This window comes from Dermacentor variabilis, chromosome 8, assembly GCF_050947875.1.
Source record: "Dermacentor variabilis isolate Ectoservices chromosome 8, ASM5094787v1, whole genome shotgun sequence".
NCBI lineage: Eukaryota > Metazoa > Arthropoda > Arachnida > Ixodida > Ixodidae > Dermacentor > Dermacentor variabilis.
Genome location: NC_134575.1, coordinates 2,964,540 through 2,981,063, shown reverse-complemented (window position 1 = coordinate 2,981,063; position 16,524 = coordinate 2,964,540). Strand labels below are relative to the sequence as shown.

Here is a 16,524-nt window from a genome sequence, read left to right as displayed (position 1 = left end):
CACGGCGTCAGAGGAAAGGCCATCCTGGAAACTCATTTTTGCCCCGCCACGTCAAATGTGCACAATGCGCTCTAGAGCTCCCTGGCTGGGCCACATCAGCCTCGCGACAGCTGTAGTCATCTGTGACTCCCCTCAGAAGCATTGCAGAAACTGCAGTGCTTCCCTCTCTATTAAGGTGTGAGTACAGAGGGAACATAGATAAAACTGTAGGGAGGACAGAGGAAAACAGGCAGTCCCCATACAAGGGAGGGGCATGGGGAGGTGACGGGAGAAGGCAAGCAAACCCTACTACTATACAAAGGTGGTTGCGTGGAAACTGGATAAGCTTAGGTTCAAGGTACGGTACAGCACGTTGCTGCTATTTCTGAAAAATAAACACCACGCAAATATGTCAAGTGGACAAACTATGCAGGGCGTGCAGAAGCAGAGCCGCATTAATTAAAGCGCACCACAGGGTCCAGGTGACACTACGTAAGCGGTCGACCGTCAAACCAGCACTTTTTGTGCCCGCCGCATTAGCTTTGCGGCTATGGTATTGTTAGAGGCCGTAGATTTGATCCCAACCACAGCAGCCGCATTTTGACGGGGGCGAAATAGAAAACACATATATGCTTCGATTCTGGGACATGTTAAAGAACATCACAGTGTAAAAATTAATTTGGAGTTTGCCACTACGGCGTGCCTCATAATCCGATTGTGTTTTTTGCACTTATAGCCCCATAATTCAATTCAAGTTTAATACTTCTGCCACAATGCGATGTGCCATGTGCCATGTGAGGCAATGACTTTCAAAGGTTATGAAATATGGCACACAACAACGCCTCAAGCAAATACCTCCCCCTGTGTGTTCTGTGTACTATGCAGACAAACAGCAGTGGTGCCCGCAAGGTAACGTTAAACATCAACTCACCACTCTCGTGTTAGATTAAATGTTGAAGAAATGAAGCTTTAGCCGTGAACATCACTGCTAATTATAGTCAAAGCATCCTGCACAGAATGCTTCACTTACATCGATTCCCATAGTGCGTGGTATCTACATACTTTATTTTTCCTAGGAAAATTGGGTTGGGAATTGCCTGCGCTGTGAAATCCAGATACGAAACCCAACCGCCTTTGAAGCATTTGCATGCTTTGTTGCATAACATTGACGTATTGCGGTGAAGCTGACTTCAGGAAACCGGCTGCTAATGCTCAACACACATTAGACCCTTGCCCATTTTTTCTGCTAAGAAATAGGGTGCACGTTACATTTATACTTTATTTAGGTGCTCTAATGTCATTTCTACGTTAGTTTCCTACTTTGGACCCAGAAAGTGGGCGTGCATTTCATTTAGGGGCATGTTAGAATCGGGCAAATACTGCCAAATAAGCCAGCAAGGTATTGGCCTTTTTTCTGCCTCTTGTTTAATTCCGCCCACCGGATAATTCAATCAATTTCCCCTATCCTGTTGGAGTCAAATAATGGAAGTTGACTGTAATTATACTTGGTTACCGTATTTATTTGATTGTAATGCGAGTTTTATTAATGATTTTCATTGCTTGAAGTCGACCCTCGCATTAAATTCAAATAACAGCAATATTGACCATTTTAAAAGAAATATCCTAAATCTCAGTTTTTATTGTTATGTTGGCAACCCATACGTTTAGGTATGATTTGTAAACAAGTCAATTGAATTCCGAACTTGTTTTTTTGTTGTGCTAACCGATGCCATTTCGCTGTGCTTGGGACTGGTGTTACGTTTACAGTGCTGCAGCACCCTGTAGCCTTTTGCGCTTTGACTCCGTTTATTCGTCACATTATGGAAACATAGCACATTCGGTATGATGCCCACTTCCAGAACTTCGAGAGACGAGCAATATTGATGGCCGAGAGCGTGGGGAACTCCGCCGTCACTCGGCAGCGTGACATCAGCGATTCAGCGATTCGCGGATGGCAAGACCAATATATATATATATATATATATATATATATATATATATATATATATATCATAGGGCACATGATAGACAATTTGCGGGGGGCCGAGAAAACTGTATTGACGGCATATCTATTGGCCATGTTCCGTAAACCCTGGGACAACCTATGTACATAGAGCACCACAGCAAGCCTTCTTTCCTTTTTCTGTTTTTCTTGTTTCTTAGCGGGGCTTTTTACCCATTTCGAAAGCTTTTCGCAGGTTAGGGATAACAAATGCACAGGATAACCAGCCTTCTCAAGCCTATCTATCTGTTGTGAACAACTTTGCTGCATATTGTGCGGACACGTAAGTACTTACGTAAGTACAGTACTTTCGTACGGGGCAGAAACCTGGAGGCTTACGAAAAGGGTTCTACTTAAATTGAGGACGATGCAATGAGCTATGGAAAGAAAAATGATGGGTGTAACGTTAAGGGATAAGAAAAGAGCAGATTGGGTGAGGGAACAAACACGAGTCAATGACATCTTAGTTGAAATCAAGAAAAAGAAATGGGGGGCATGGGCAGGACATGTAATGAGAAGGGAAGCTAACCGATGGTCATTAAGAGTTACGGACTGGATTCCAAGAGAAGGGAAGTGTAGCAGGGGGCGGCAGAAAGTTAGGTGGGTGGATGAGATTACGAAGTTTGCAGGGACAGCATGGCCGTAATTAGTACATGACCGGGGTAGTTGGAGAAGTATGGGAGAGGCCTTTGCCCTGCAGTGGGCGTAACCAGGCTGATGATGATGATGATGATGATGATGTGCAGACATGACTTAGCAATGGCAGACCTAAGAGCTGAGTATGCTATCCCCTGTTTAACAAGTTTGGAATGACAAGAAGAAAATTAAAGCAGTGGTTTCTTTGCCCTAGGCGAAGAGTGCCAACAGAAGTGCTCCTTCTGGAACGTCAAGCACAGATCTAAAATCTGTAATTGGTTGTTCTGGATAAGCTCAAGCGTGAAACCAAGACCCCCACCACATTCCTTTTCACGGCCCCCCGCAAATTGTCTATCATGTGCCCTATCATAAATAGGAAACTTGAACAGGGTGGCAAAAAAAGAAAGAATGATTGCAGTGTTAAACAGGTGTCCCCTTTAGTGCCTTGTAACACTGGTATAGTTTATCAGATTCCACTTAAGTGCGGGAAAACTTACATCGGACAGAGCGGCAAGTGTATTAATATCAGACTAAAAGAACACAAAGAATCACTTACCAACCCTAATGCTTCACATATAGCGTCGCATTGTTTCAATTGCGGTTGTAAACCTTTGTTTCAAGACACAAATGCCAAACCACACAGGAAATAATCGAGGCATTTCACATTAGAAGATTAGGAGAGACTTGCGCTAGCCACGCATCATTGTCTCTGTCAGAATGCGAATTTCAATATCTTCTTAGCATGTGTGTTAATCTCAAGTAGTGTCTTTTTGTTGTTTGCTTTTTGGCTTCTGTACCTCTTGATATGTTTAACTGATGTCTATAGACCTTGTCATGCTGATATGCTGCAGTATTTGCAATCACCTATATATATATATGTATGTTGATAGTTTCAATAAAGATTTAGTTGAGAGTTAGCGCTCATCCTGTCTGCTTCTAGTGTCTGTCTGTGTTACTTCGTGCTACGATTCAAGATCATGTTACCGTATCAACTCGCCCACCTTTCGGTCCTTTTGCATTTGCCAAGGCGTCTAACCGGGAGTGAGTGCACGCTGGAAAGCGTGCGTGTGGTCTGGCCCAAGTTTTGCATGATTCGAGGCTAGTTAAAAGTGTTCAAAAGTAATCGAAATTAGTGAGACTGGTCAGTTAAATCTCCAATAAGCAGTCTCGCCAAAGTTTAATTCCTACGCAGGTGGGCGCGGCTGAGCATGAGCAGATGGGTCGGCCTCTTCCAGAAGTATGTCATTCTTATCAAAATTCGAAATCAGATTTTCGCTGACTTCAGCCTGTTCATCAAACTGCATCAATAAATATGCACAGTAAGAGAGTGGCTTCTCTCCACCTTGCAGGTTTCCACAGAACTATTACGTCAGTAGGAAAAAGCACTCTGATGAAACACTTTTCTTGATTTATATCAGCTATTGGCCAATGGCAGCCTAGTATGGCAATCTGCTATATTATGAAATGAAGCGTCCAGGAAAGAGCGAGGAGCAGGCTTCTGTTGAAAAGAGAACGTTGGAGAAAAAAAGGTGACTTCACGCTCTGCTTGTGAGCTTCGCATGCTGTGCATGATGGCGAAATTTGGCTGATATGTTCACAGCAGCGTGTGCTATTTGTGTAGGGCGTTTTTTTCACCAAACTTGAGGGGTGGTTCATTACCCCTACAAAGGCTGTATGGAACCCACTCCATTCAGTCAAGGCTGCAACCACTAGGCTGATAGATCAGTTAGACTCTGTATGAAGTATCTCTAGACTGGGCTGTAATCACTTGGGGGTCAAACAGTGAGACTCAGTTTGTTGTGCGTAGTGGTAGTTGTCCTAAGCTCCAACTCATTAAAAGCGGAAGAGTACAGTGCTGCCTACTTGTTTCTTATTCATTCTTGTTGTTCTGCTAGCTCCATATTTGACTTAGTAAATATTTTTGCTTCAACATATCTCCAAGTTCCTCATCTCCAGCCTGCCTCTTGATTCATCATTGCCGATTAACACCTTGAAGAGACTTAGTCAGCTTCAAAGAACAAACTTTACTATGCTTCTGCATGAAAGGTACAGCCACTTTCTGTGTCCAAAGTAGAAAACTAATGTAATGACATTAAAGCACCTAAACAAATTAGAAATCTAGCATGCACCCAATTTTTTAGCAGGAAAAATGGGCAGGGTTTTAATACGCATTCCACAATATCAGTCAGTTTCCTAAATTCATCTTCGTGACACGTTTTTTTTGAAAAGTCAGCTTCGCTGCAGTATTATGCGGTAAAGATTACAAATGGCCGCAAAGGTGGTTTTGGTTTCGTATACAATCTGCCTTCTTTACAGCGCGACGGCGCATGCGCCCTGCCCTAGCGGATTGGTCGTGAAATGTTTTGGAATGGACGCCACCTATAATCGGGGGAAAGACCCCCCCCCCCCCCCAAGAAAAGAAAGATAAGCAAACGACGTGCACAGCAGCAAACACTCGCGCAGAGTACCGTGTTGGAATACTACTGGTACCCCTACATTGGTGTGGTGCTGCAAACGTGCGTATGTAAAACTGTAACTCCACTTTTAACAGAAAGCGGCCAGGGCTTTGTCCGGACTGCGCCATGAACCATGTAGTTGATGTTTTGCATTGATGCCTAGCAAATTTATCATAAAACCTTTATGTTACACTTGGGCGACACTTCAGACACATTATGTGGCTGACGAAGTCTTCTTGCAGTGCGGACTCTCTCTTGCTGGTGGTGGCAGTGCGTGCCTGAGTTCACGTACTCGTTTAAGGCATGGTAACACTGGGTCAATACGAGACAAACGAGACCGAAAATACGCTGACGCCAGTGAATGGCTAACTGTTCAGCACAGTGATTCGATGAGACCGTTTTATCGCAACAGGCCGACAACGATGCAACCGACAGGCGCGAGTTATTGTAGCATGACGGGCTTTCTTGTTGACAGCACCGACAAAATCAGCGTGCCGACCATGATCGCCCGACCGAACTTAACGCGATTGGCCGTCGAACCGATAATGCGATAGCCAGTGCCCTTTTCCTTGTATATATAGTTATTAGCACTCAAAAGGTCGAAACGTGGCTTCGAAGTTAAAATGCAGGAGCTTCAGTCCTCTGAAGCTCCTGAAGTTTGAACCAGTGTTGATCCTGTTTAGCGAAGGTTGGGTTGGGCCTGGCCCCGCCGAGTTCGTGCATCCGCTACCGGTAGACCTGAACTTAAACATAAGCAGTTATGATGAAGGAAAGTGCTTTTATAGTCCAGTTATGGCCGTGTAGCAATTTGATAACTACCTTTACTTCTCAAGGCGCGTACATGATAAGCGGGAAGCAGCGACCCAGCGCTGTACCAACATCTGTCTGTCATCATTCCTGAAGGCTGCCGGTTACATTCATTACGTAGGTGGGTGGGTCTGTACGTGTTGTCATGATGACACATTTCTTCATTCCAGAGACGCACTGTTTGCCTTTGTGTCAAATGGGAAATAAGAGACGTACCGGTACATTCAGTACAGCAGCATAAACAGTCTCCTTGCTAAAGTTACCAACAGTGTCAATGATGGCATCTGCATTATCGTTAAAGAACTACATAGACTATAAATGCTACATGGGTTATGCAGAGCACAGTTTTCTCTAATAATGCTTTATGGCATGTGCAAACTGTAAGTATCATGACGTTACAGAAAAACAAGAATCAGTAATTACACCACGTAATATGTGTCTGGAATGCAGTGGCTGTTGTCTAAATTGCTCGGCTGCTCATATTGACTCGTCTTAGGGTAGAACAACGCAGCTCTTATGTGCAGATATGAATGTTTTGCAACATTTTGACATTATTTCATATCAATGGGCCATTTTCGCAATATTCACAGCTAGCAATGCTCTGTAGCTGTAGGTGTCGATGTAAACAAATGCACCACTTCAGCAAATCCGACGTGAAAGGCTGCACTCAAATGTTTCTTGAATATGCAAAATATGTAAAGAATGTGTAAAAGGAATACAAAAGCAATTTGCAAGAGCAGACATCAGTGATAACAAATTCCAAGGCAGCTGCATTGGCCAATGAAACTCGGCGTTGTTAGGAATGGCTGTACGGGGTGGCAACGTGCCAACTTTCAGCCCACTGCACGTGTTCCAATCCCACCAGACGGGGCGCACTTCAGAGAACTGCGGATGACCGGCAGCCACGTGGCGCGCGGTCAGCTCAGGAATGTGGTACCCGGCCATGCCACCCGAAACAAAGCAGAGTTCTACGAAGCCCTCCGACGTCGGCTCCGGCCCTTTTCACCTGTGTGTATGTGCGGCACGTATATGTGAGTCATCCTCCTCCTCCAAAAGGGCTGGTCTACGGTGATGTCGAACGGTGACGTCGAACGATGACTGGATGAACGCTTCCGTTCGCTTGGAATGAAGGGGGGGGGATCAAGGGCTTATAAGCAGCGGTTGCCAGCTGCTAGAGTGTGCTCGTCGTCGGGAGCTGAGTGCTCGTTGTCGTGCTAGAAAGGTACTAGTGAGCTGTGTGCTCGTCAACTGTTTGCTGTATGTTAGTCTTGCGGGCTCCATATGGGAGTCGCGCTAGACTGCCAATGTATCTTGCTTAAAATGTAAATACTGCAAATAAACCCTGCTCTCCCAAGTTCATCTCTACAGCTACGACTGCTAAATCCTAATAACTGAATGGCAGCGGTGAGATCGGCTTACGGCTCCTAGATCGGCCTACGGCTCGTAAATTGGCCTACGACTCGGAGACAGCAACGGCAGCTGACGGACGTTGGCACATGGTGACCGACCGGTATCCTGATGAAGTTGGAGGCGACTTGGGATTGACCACCTCTTGCAACTGACTGGATACGGCGGGGAAGGACTGGTGATATGGTGCTGCTTCAGTGGGTAAGCGTTTGGTTTTGGCTGTAAGATTTACCAGGCTTCAATTTCTCTGAGTTTTGGAATTTGATTCGCTGGGGATCTTTTACTTGCATTTTGATTTGCGTGGGTATCGCAGCAAGTATTGTGCGACAGCAGAGCCATAGCTTAAAGTAGCGATCATGGTCTTAGTGTGTTTGACGGGAGCTGACCTGTTGTGGTTGTGTGAAGAGCTCGAGGTAGACGTAGAGAAGGACTTGAAGGAGTCAGAGACTCGTAAAACCATTCTGCAAAGTGGCAATGATTTGAAATTAATCGAACATCTAGGTAAATGAATTCTAAGCAAAAGACAGGAACGGGAATCAATTGGGCAAGAGCGCCAAGAGCACAAGCGAAAACGCCAAGAGCGTGAGCAAAAACGGCAAGATGTTGAAAAAGAAATTGCAGCAGTAAAGAAACAGATACAAGAGTTGCAGCAGCTAAATGCAGGAAGTCAACAGCAGCTTGAGAAATCTGTAGGCTGGACGCAGCGAAAGTGTGAGGAAGTAGATTGCAGATTTTCGTCGAAAGCCGAGAAAAGTAGTAGTACCTGTGAGAGTAGCAGCACGTTCACAGGTGAACTCGAAGTGCTAGCAGCCAACGATGCCTTAGTGGCAACAGAGGCCGTTAAAGGCCAGAGTGAGAGCGACGAGAGACAGCTAGGCCAGCTGCGAATAAATTGGCGCAGTTACCGCGGGTGTGCGTCGCATCTCATGGTAGCGAGGTTGTTAGCAAGGTACAGAATACTGCGGACTTGACAGACGCGAGCACCCATGTTGAGTCAGATCTGCGTGCCGAAGTGAGGTGCCAGCTGGACGATGCAGTTGAGAGTAGTTCTCGGGATGGCGAGCTCCGTAGCTCACGAGAGAACAACTGCATTGTTCAGGGATCGGTGCGGCTCTCCGCCAGTCTAGGTAGCCTAGAGATGGATGATTTAATTAGGAATCATTCGGACTGTGCGCGTGAGACAGCGATCGAGACCGATGGGCTGTGTGTCGATGCACAGTGTGAGCTGGGCAATGCACTAGAGGGCAGTTCGCAAGAGTGCGAGTTGCATAACTCGAGTAAAGCCTGCTGCATTGTGCCAGAGTCGGTTGAGCTGTCCGCCAGTCGAGGCAAAGATAGAGTTGATTTAAATGATAATCACTCAGACTGTGCGGGTAAGAGACCGATCCGGGCTGATGAGATGTGTAACGGCCAGCACAAGGCGCCAGAAGGCGACATGAATGGGAATGCAAAGAGAAAGCGCCGCAGAAAGAAGCGCGCTAAAGATAGGAATGCGGTGACTAATGTAGCGCTGCCTAAGACGGCGAGAGACCCAAAAGGGCAGGGTGCGAGGAAAAGAAAGGTGCGGTCGACACTGACGATGTTGACGCATCAAACACGTTCGAGCCACCAGTCAAAGGGGGACCGCGAAGCATGTTCTGCACGGACGCGGACAAAGGGCACGGGGCAGTTAAATTCCTCGTCGTTCTGTCATTCTCTTCGAAGCTCAGCGTGTAGTACAAAGAAGCGCAAGGTGGCAAGACGAGACCAGGTGGGGAGCAGCGACGCGGTCAATCGAGGTCATGATGAAAGCGGGGTGCCAGGACGCAAATTGGCAGGGGACTGTAACGTCTTGGGGGAGCTGATAGTGAGTCAGCCCTTTTGTTGTTCCTCGATAGCCAGGGTAGCTTTCGGACCGCGACCACCTCGGGTACGGCTCAAAGTATGAGTCAGACATAAGCATTTGAAACGGGAGGCGAAGGCAACTTCCATAGAAGTGAAACATGTTTTATTTTTGAACACTTTGGAAATTTTCGCAATTTGAGACTAAGAATTTCTTTCAATATGTAAGATATGAGCTTTGTTTGTGTTTTCGTTTGAGAAGCTCCGAGATTTGAAAGACGCGTTTTAAGTAAACATGTAGTTTCGCGAGGTGTTCATTAATAAGTAGATAGGCTTTCTTTTTGTGTGTGAGTAAACTGAGTGTCAAGGTTATCGTTGAGAGGCCTATTGTAACGCGTGTGTGTTTTAGTTAACCTTCCTTTTTTATAACTGTTTTTTTTATTTTCTATGGTTAAGCGCGTAGATTTTCAGTTAGTGCATCATTTGCCCTGAGAAGAGCTCTTAGGTCCATTAGTGCGTGTCCTGTGCGGACGGAAGGAAGCAGAAGGTTTATGACTGGGTTTCTCGTGTGTGTTGAGGGCAGCCGTATTCTGACTTCTCTAGTACGCGTGCGTAGAGCTAGTTATTAAATGACACATTTGTTCGAAGGTTCCTCTGTGTTGCGTAAGTTAAGCAAATTTGATTGATCGGTTAAGGAACGTGTCCTGTGTGGATTAAAGGAACAAATGTGAGTAAGCGTCGCAAGTACGTGTTTGGAATAGAGACCACAAAGCTAGCGCGATTGTATTTACGTACCTGTGGGGTTGGCCAGACGGTTCAGTGGCAGCAGTACATGAGATAAGTACGCCACTGTGATAGGATAAAAACAGGCTGTTCGCGAAGTTAGGCTGCTTAAGTTATGTTTGGGTATTGGTGTTTGAGAGCCTTTGGTTTAATTCTGCGTAAACCTTTACTCTTGTGCAGCACGACAGTCGGGTTTGGTCGAACTCAAGAGGAACATGAACGCTCGCTTTGGGGGGGGGGGGGGGGGCGGCACAAAATTTTGGGGCAAAATTTGGGATTCCCAGTTGAGTGACTTGCATTGAAATTTTGATAGGAGGCCTGGTGGGTTAACAGCTAATTCCGGGCGTTTGAACACTGAGCGGTATTGTGTTGCCGGGTCGACTCTTCTGTGCCAGTTGTTGTAAGATGGTTGAAGGCATTCCAAGTACGCAGGGGTTGCAGAGAGCAAAGCCATCGTCTTGCTCGCCAGCCATTCTCTTCCTGCCCAGTGGTTGCCAGCACTGGCCAGGCGAGATTTTCCGGGCCATGGAAGAGCTGTTAGGAATGGCCGTACGGGGTGGCAACGTGCCAGCTTTCAGCCCGCTGCACGTGTTCCAATCCCACCAGACGGGGCGCACTTCAGAGAACTGCGGATGACCGGCAGCCACGTGGCGCGCGGTCAGCTCAGGAATGTGGCACCCGGCCGTGCCTTCGGGACAAAGCAGTTCTACGAAGCCCTCTAATGTCGGCTCCGGCCCTTTTCACCTGTGTGTACGTGCGGCACGTGTATGTGAGTCATCATCCTCCTCCAAAAGGGCTGGTCTACGGTGACGTCGAACGATGACTGGACGAACGTTTCCGTTCGCTTGGAATGAAGGGGGGATCAAGGGTTTATAAGCAGCGGTTGCCGGCTGCTAGAGTGTGCTCGTTGTCAGGAGCTGAGTGCTCGTCGTCGGGAGCTGAGTGCTCGTTGTCATGCTAGAAAGGTACTAGTGAGCTGTGTGCTCGTAAACTGTTTGCTGTATGTTAGTCTTGCGGGCTCCATATGGGAGTCGCGCTAGACTGCCAATGTATCTTGCTTAACATGTAAATACTGCTAATAAACCCTGCTCGCCTAGCCCTGTCGTCCCAAGGTCCTTCCTACAACTACGACCGCTCCAAATCTTACACCTGAATGGCAGCGGTGAGATCGGCCTACAGCTCGTAGATCGTCCGACAACTCTAACAAATGGTGGCAGCGGCGAGGTCATCCGACGAATCTAATAGCGTGCATTTATGGGCAGCACTGTTAACATCACAGCGCACTCAGGCCTGCTCACCCAGTAGTTGGCGAGTGCTGCATGACTTCCAGGGACAACATGCTACACCGGATAAGCCATTAATAGTTGTGATCCGCAAAATGCACAACCGACGCGCACTCGGCATGGGCACAGGTACACAAATCAACCGGTAAAAGCCCCAGCGCCCTTCCACAACGTTTCCAGTGGCGTCCTGCAGATGACAGCACAGGAACATGAAAAAGGCAGATTGCACAGTGCAGGCAGTTACTGGCCCAATGTTCCTGGAAGAAAAAAGGAAAAGAAAGGGTGCATATTATAACCAGGTAAATACCGTAATCAGACATTATGAGCTACAGTTATTGGTTGAAGATGTTCCTAGGGTGGCTCGAAAATTGATGTTTTTATGGAAGATTACACATGTTCACTGAATTCAGTGGCCCAGACGCTGCCACTAAAGGGGTCATTAGAGTGTTTATATTTTGCATACGCACACGGGTTTAGGCACGCAAAGTAACCTTTGCATACTGCTCCAAAGCTTCTCCAGGATGAGCTGCGGTGTGCAATATCGGAGGCCGCTGCAAAGAGAAGTTGTGGGGAAGGTCAGGTGGCAGTCGCCACCACCCTATGCTAAGAGCACCGTCGCGTCTCCTGCCATTAATAAAAGCTAAATGAGCTAAAGGGTCACTCAGCTAATCCAATCCAGTGCACTTGTGCATGTTCATGGTCAGCCATTTAGAAACTGTGCACCATATTTGCAGGTTGTGTGCAGTTTAGGAGGCCAGGCATAGTGTTTGCTTGGCGCATTATGCTTGTTGGCATGAGAGGGAGTGATTGTAGAGAAGAAGAGGCCCACATTCCTGCTTTGTATCGGCAGCGTGTCCGTGGTGGGAGAATTGTCCCTCACCCGACAACGCGCACTTCGCGCATTCGGCATGGCGGCTGTGTCATGGTGCACTCAGCAGACAAACTTTTATCCCCTGGGATGTTATTAGCTGATTTGCTATGTTGCATTTATCTGTGTGTGCGCATAATGCAGTGCATTTGTAGCTCTGCTGTTCTACTAGCTAGATGTTGAAGGAAAAAACCAGTCACAAAACACAAAGGACAAGAGGAGAGGTTCACACCACAATGACTGGTGTGAACCTCTCCTCTTGTCCTTTGTGTTTTGTGACTGGTTTTTTCCTTCAACTATGTACCAATTGGCCCGGATTTCAACCCTTCTGCATAGCCAGATGTCTTTAGGCCTACAACAAAACTGCTCAAATGGTCATTGTGTATACCACGTGACTGTATTGCCATGAGTTTTGTGCGCCTTAGTGTGTCGTGTTTTACCGTTGGGTGTGCACAGTACTTTCTTCTTCAAGCGTGCTGGTTGACTTGCTTTAGCCGTGTGATGGTTGTAATTCGTTCATGAGGGGTCGCATGCACAGATTGTCTTTGTTGAAAATATTTGCAATGATGTACACAAGTACTCCGGAACCTTTTGAGGCATAGCGATAGTGTCCTGTAGATAGGCATTCAGAAAAGTCATTGTTGAGTGCTGCAAAATCTGCTTCAAATCATCATTTTTCCTGCTACAAAATGTACTACAAAATGCTCTTGGCCGTTGTGACCACTGGATATGTGAAGTCTGCATACACCCATGTGCAAATCGAGGGGGATGCCCAGATTTTCCGACTCCCACCTTAATATTTGTGCGCACAGCACCAGCGTACAACACATGACAAAAGCCACAAAGCGCTGTGTATGTCGCAGCGCTGTGTATGTCGTCTCTCGCAGTCCTTGTCCTTCGCGCTGTACGTTATTTTTTACCACAAAGTCCTTCCCAGCTGTTACTGTTCTTTTACTCTGGAGCGACAAGGTTTACCTGCCAGCATGCAAAAAAACTTGCCGGAAAAAAGGCTGGCATGGATATCGGACTCGGCTCTGCCCGCCAACCTATAAGGCAAAAAAAAATATAATATTGGAGGGACACTGTCTGCCTCGCTGCTTCATACGGGGTGTCCCCCGCTGCATGAGCACTGAAACGCTGGTATGTGCCCATCTGGCATGCCAATTGGGTCCGTGTAGAATGCATGTGAGCATGCGCTTGGTAGACCAAGGGCAAGGTTCTATTAATATTAATGTCACAAGTAAGGTGTATTTCTGTTAAAAGAAAATGCACTTAGTGTCGCAAGTTGGCCCTCATGAGCTGTATTTGTTTTAGATCCTGTTGGACGTCGACTATACTGGACCTTCACAATCGGAGCGCACACAGCTGCCCTGTAAAATTTAACTTAAAATATTTCTGTTTCTTTTATATCCAGCCACAACTGATATAGAGCTGCATTAGTTTGCAGTCTCTGTATGCCTCAGAGAATCAGCTGCACCAAGACCAGCACAGAAGTAACGCAGCATGCTTGAATGCCAATGCTTCTTGTTTATAAAAGAAATGTGTCATTAGAATGCTGACTGGGACACGAATAAATTTATTATAATTATTATTGATCATAAGTATCTGTGCAATCATCTCAAGGTCACACACCCCTTCCCCCTTCCTTGAAGAAATACTTGGATGCGCACCTGTACACCACGTGTCCACAAGGAACAGCCAAGTTTACAAACAGTGGAATTAACTTAATGGGTATGGATCGGCTGGTTCTTGATCCATGGTTTGGTGAAGCAGTGCACTTGGTAGAAGAACACGTTCACACAAACATAACTCATGAGGACATGGACATGCTGAACTGCAACTATTGGTTTATTGCTCAGACATGCTTTTTAGTAAGCACATTGATAAGCAAATGTGCTGCGACAGTTGCATGGTGAGGAAAACGAGAACAAAGATTAACAAATAGGCAAAAATCACCACTGCAGTGTGCACTCAAGATAGGATCAAAATGCCTGATGAGTGGTTGTTCAAATACTGTTAATCAAATGCTCAATGAATAAAGAGAAGCGGGGTTAAGCAGGAGTTTGAAATAATCACAATAACTCGTACTGATATGAAAACAACAGCAAAAGCAATGAAATGTAGAAGCTTGGCCTTCATATTTTTTTCTATTAATTGACCTCTTCATGTGAAATTAATGAAAATGTATTTCTGACTAGATACTTCGTCAGTTCAAGCTGATTTAATGTTTCTCATTTAGTGTCTCATTAATGGCAGTAAGTTTTTCTTTTCACTTTTCCTTTATACATTTATTTTGTGCGCTGTTAGACATGTAAAGGTGTTTAGTATTCAGTTTGAGATTTGAAGGCCCCATTCTTTCAACAGTATTTGTAATCAACTTGATTTTGAAATTTCATTATTTGAACTCCCCTATCAATAAGTAATACTTCTGTTTGGAAGTGCAATGTCATTTGGCTGCTTCTGTAGATGTTGAATTGTTTTTGTATGATGTATTTCAGGCACCCTGATCACATTCGGTGTGATTGTCACTGCTGGCATACTGTTCTTCATTGGCACCTTTGTGGCAAGCTTTGGCTGCTGCCTCTACGCCATCTTCTATGTACTTCGTACCTTGAAGATAGTTGGCAACTCAGCAGCCCTAGCCGACAGCACCAAGAAACCAGAATGAACCATCTTTGACTAACGGTTGTGCAATGTTCCTGGTGACACTTCCCGTCCCCCGCCTGTTGTGTGCATGTTTGTTCTTCTTCGGTAACATTCTGTGATAGGCATTTCTCACACACATAAAAAAAATTGAGGAAAGTGACCAAGTTCAATCTCCTTTCTTATTGTGAAGATTGTATTGTTATCATTGGGTTCAAGCATACGTTCTTTGTTTTAGGTCAAACAAAGAACAATGGGAACAAGCCGCTGGTCGGTAGCAATGTGTTCTTGTCTTTCTTTTCCTCTTCTACTTTTTTGTCACTTTGGAGAGATCACATGTTGGAAGCATTGTGGGTTGAATGCTGCATACCATGCAGACTGTAGCATAGTGTGTCGCATGCAGATTGGGTTCTGTAGCAGGACGATATAATGGGCCATGTTTTATTGTGCGAGACTGAGGGTCTGCTTTTCTTCATGAAATTAAAGCTGTTTCGACACACTTGCCTAAAATGTGCTATTTTCTTTAAATGTTGCTCATTTTCATTACCTGTACGTTTACTATTCTTTCCTTTACAGAGCACCAGATGGCTGCAGCACTGGTAACGGCATCTCATAATAATTTGTTCAATCACAATGGGTTAAGAACTTTTTATTCAATTTTACGGGGGACTCTCCAGCTGCAATGGCGGTGCATGGCATAAGAGAAGGCAGCACTGGCATTCTATGTACACTGCAGGAAGCGTTCCTCTATTGAACAAGGCTTGCTATGCTGGTGCACTGGCACATGAGTGTAGGGTCATAAAAGCACTTCGCAGCACAGGCAGTGGGCTTCACAAAATGCTAGCCATAGCAATATAGTGCCATATATGATGGTAGGCACGCACGCACACACATACACTCGCACACAGACATACAGACCAACAGACGACAGAGTAAACCCTCATTATAACAGAGTGAATGGGACAGCCCAAAAATTTGGTAAAGCGGTAATTTGATAAAAGCAACCTTGTCATAAAAGCTAAAAAAAATGTAGAGCTGAAGTAGCACAACTTCATGGAAGTCTAATACACATGTGATGTGGTACATTTTTAATCGCGATCTAGCCAGATCATGATTGAATTTCTTAGTTGCGATTATCTCCCTTGCGTAAGCTGTGGCAGAAAGGAGGCAATTGCAGTTCTTCGAAATGTATCTTGGTTCAGGCGACCTTGGGCACGCTCAGCAGCGTATAAGAAAATCAACTTTGGAGGCCGCAGCCCTGGGTGCGGCCATGCTGGCAGAAGCAGCTTACGTCGAGAACTAATGGGTGCGCAGCACGTGAGTTCGCTCTGAATGGAGCAGCTCACGCTGTTCTTAGAGTGATCCGATTTAAGATACATACGTTTGGGTCAGGACTGGAAAAAATTTTGAATAAAGCAGTAAGTTGAGTAAAGCGACTTTATTATAATGATAGATTATTGTGTCTCTGTGTGTGTGCAGGAAAGAGACTACAAACTTTTTGGAAGATATGTTTACTTGATGTTTTTGGCTGCTTGACCAGCCTTTGTCTGTACTCTGTACTCAATCTTTACTCTGACAAAGACTGGTCCACCAGCCGAAAACGTTAAGTAAACACGTCTTACTCCCGAAAAGCTTGTCATCTCTTTTCTGCACATTTTATGTCGGGTCTTGCATACTGAACTTGAAGAAACCGCGCCTGTGTCGTGTGGTTCTTTCTCTGTCTTGTCCCTTCTTGCGCAGTTTTTCTTTGTTCTCATATTGAAGAAACCCCTATATATATATATATATATATATATATATATATATATATATATATATATATATATAGTCATATTATAA

The 16,524-nt window shown here is 45.5% G+C and overlaps 1 protein-coding gene across 3 annotated transcripts in view; it reads left to right on the top strand.

Annotated features, from left to right (window-relative positions):
* LOC142589526 (uncharacterized) overlaps positions 1-15,187 on the top strand; it is a 42,563-nt gene extending 27,376 nt beyond the window's left edge. For all 3 annotated transcript variants that reach the window (XM_075700932.1, XM_075700931.1, XM_075700933.1), the window contains exon 3: positions 14,541-15,187. In XM_075700932.1, coding sequence (XP_075557047.1) covers positions 14,541-14,710 — 170 coding nt within the window. In that variant the 3' untranslated portion in view covers positions 14,711-15,187. The remainder of the gene's footprint in view (positions 1-14,540) is intronic.
* The last annotated feature ends 1,337 nt before the right edge of the window (positions 15,188-16,524 follow it).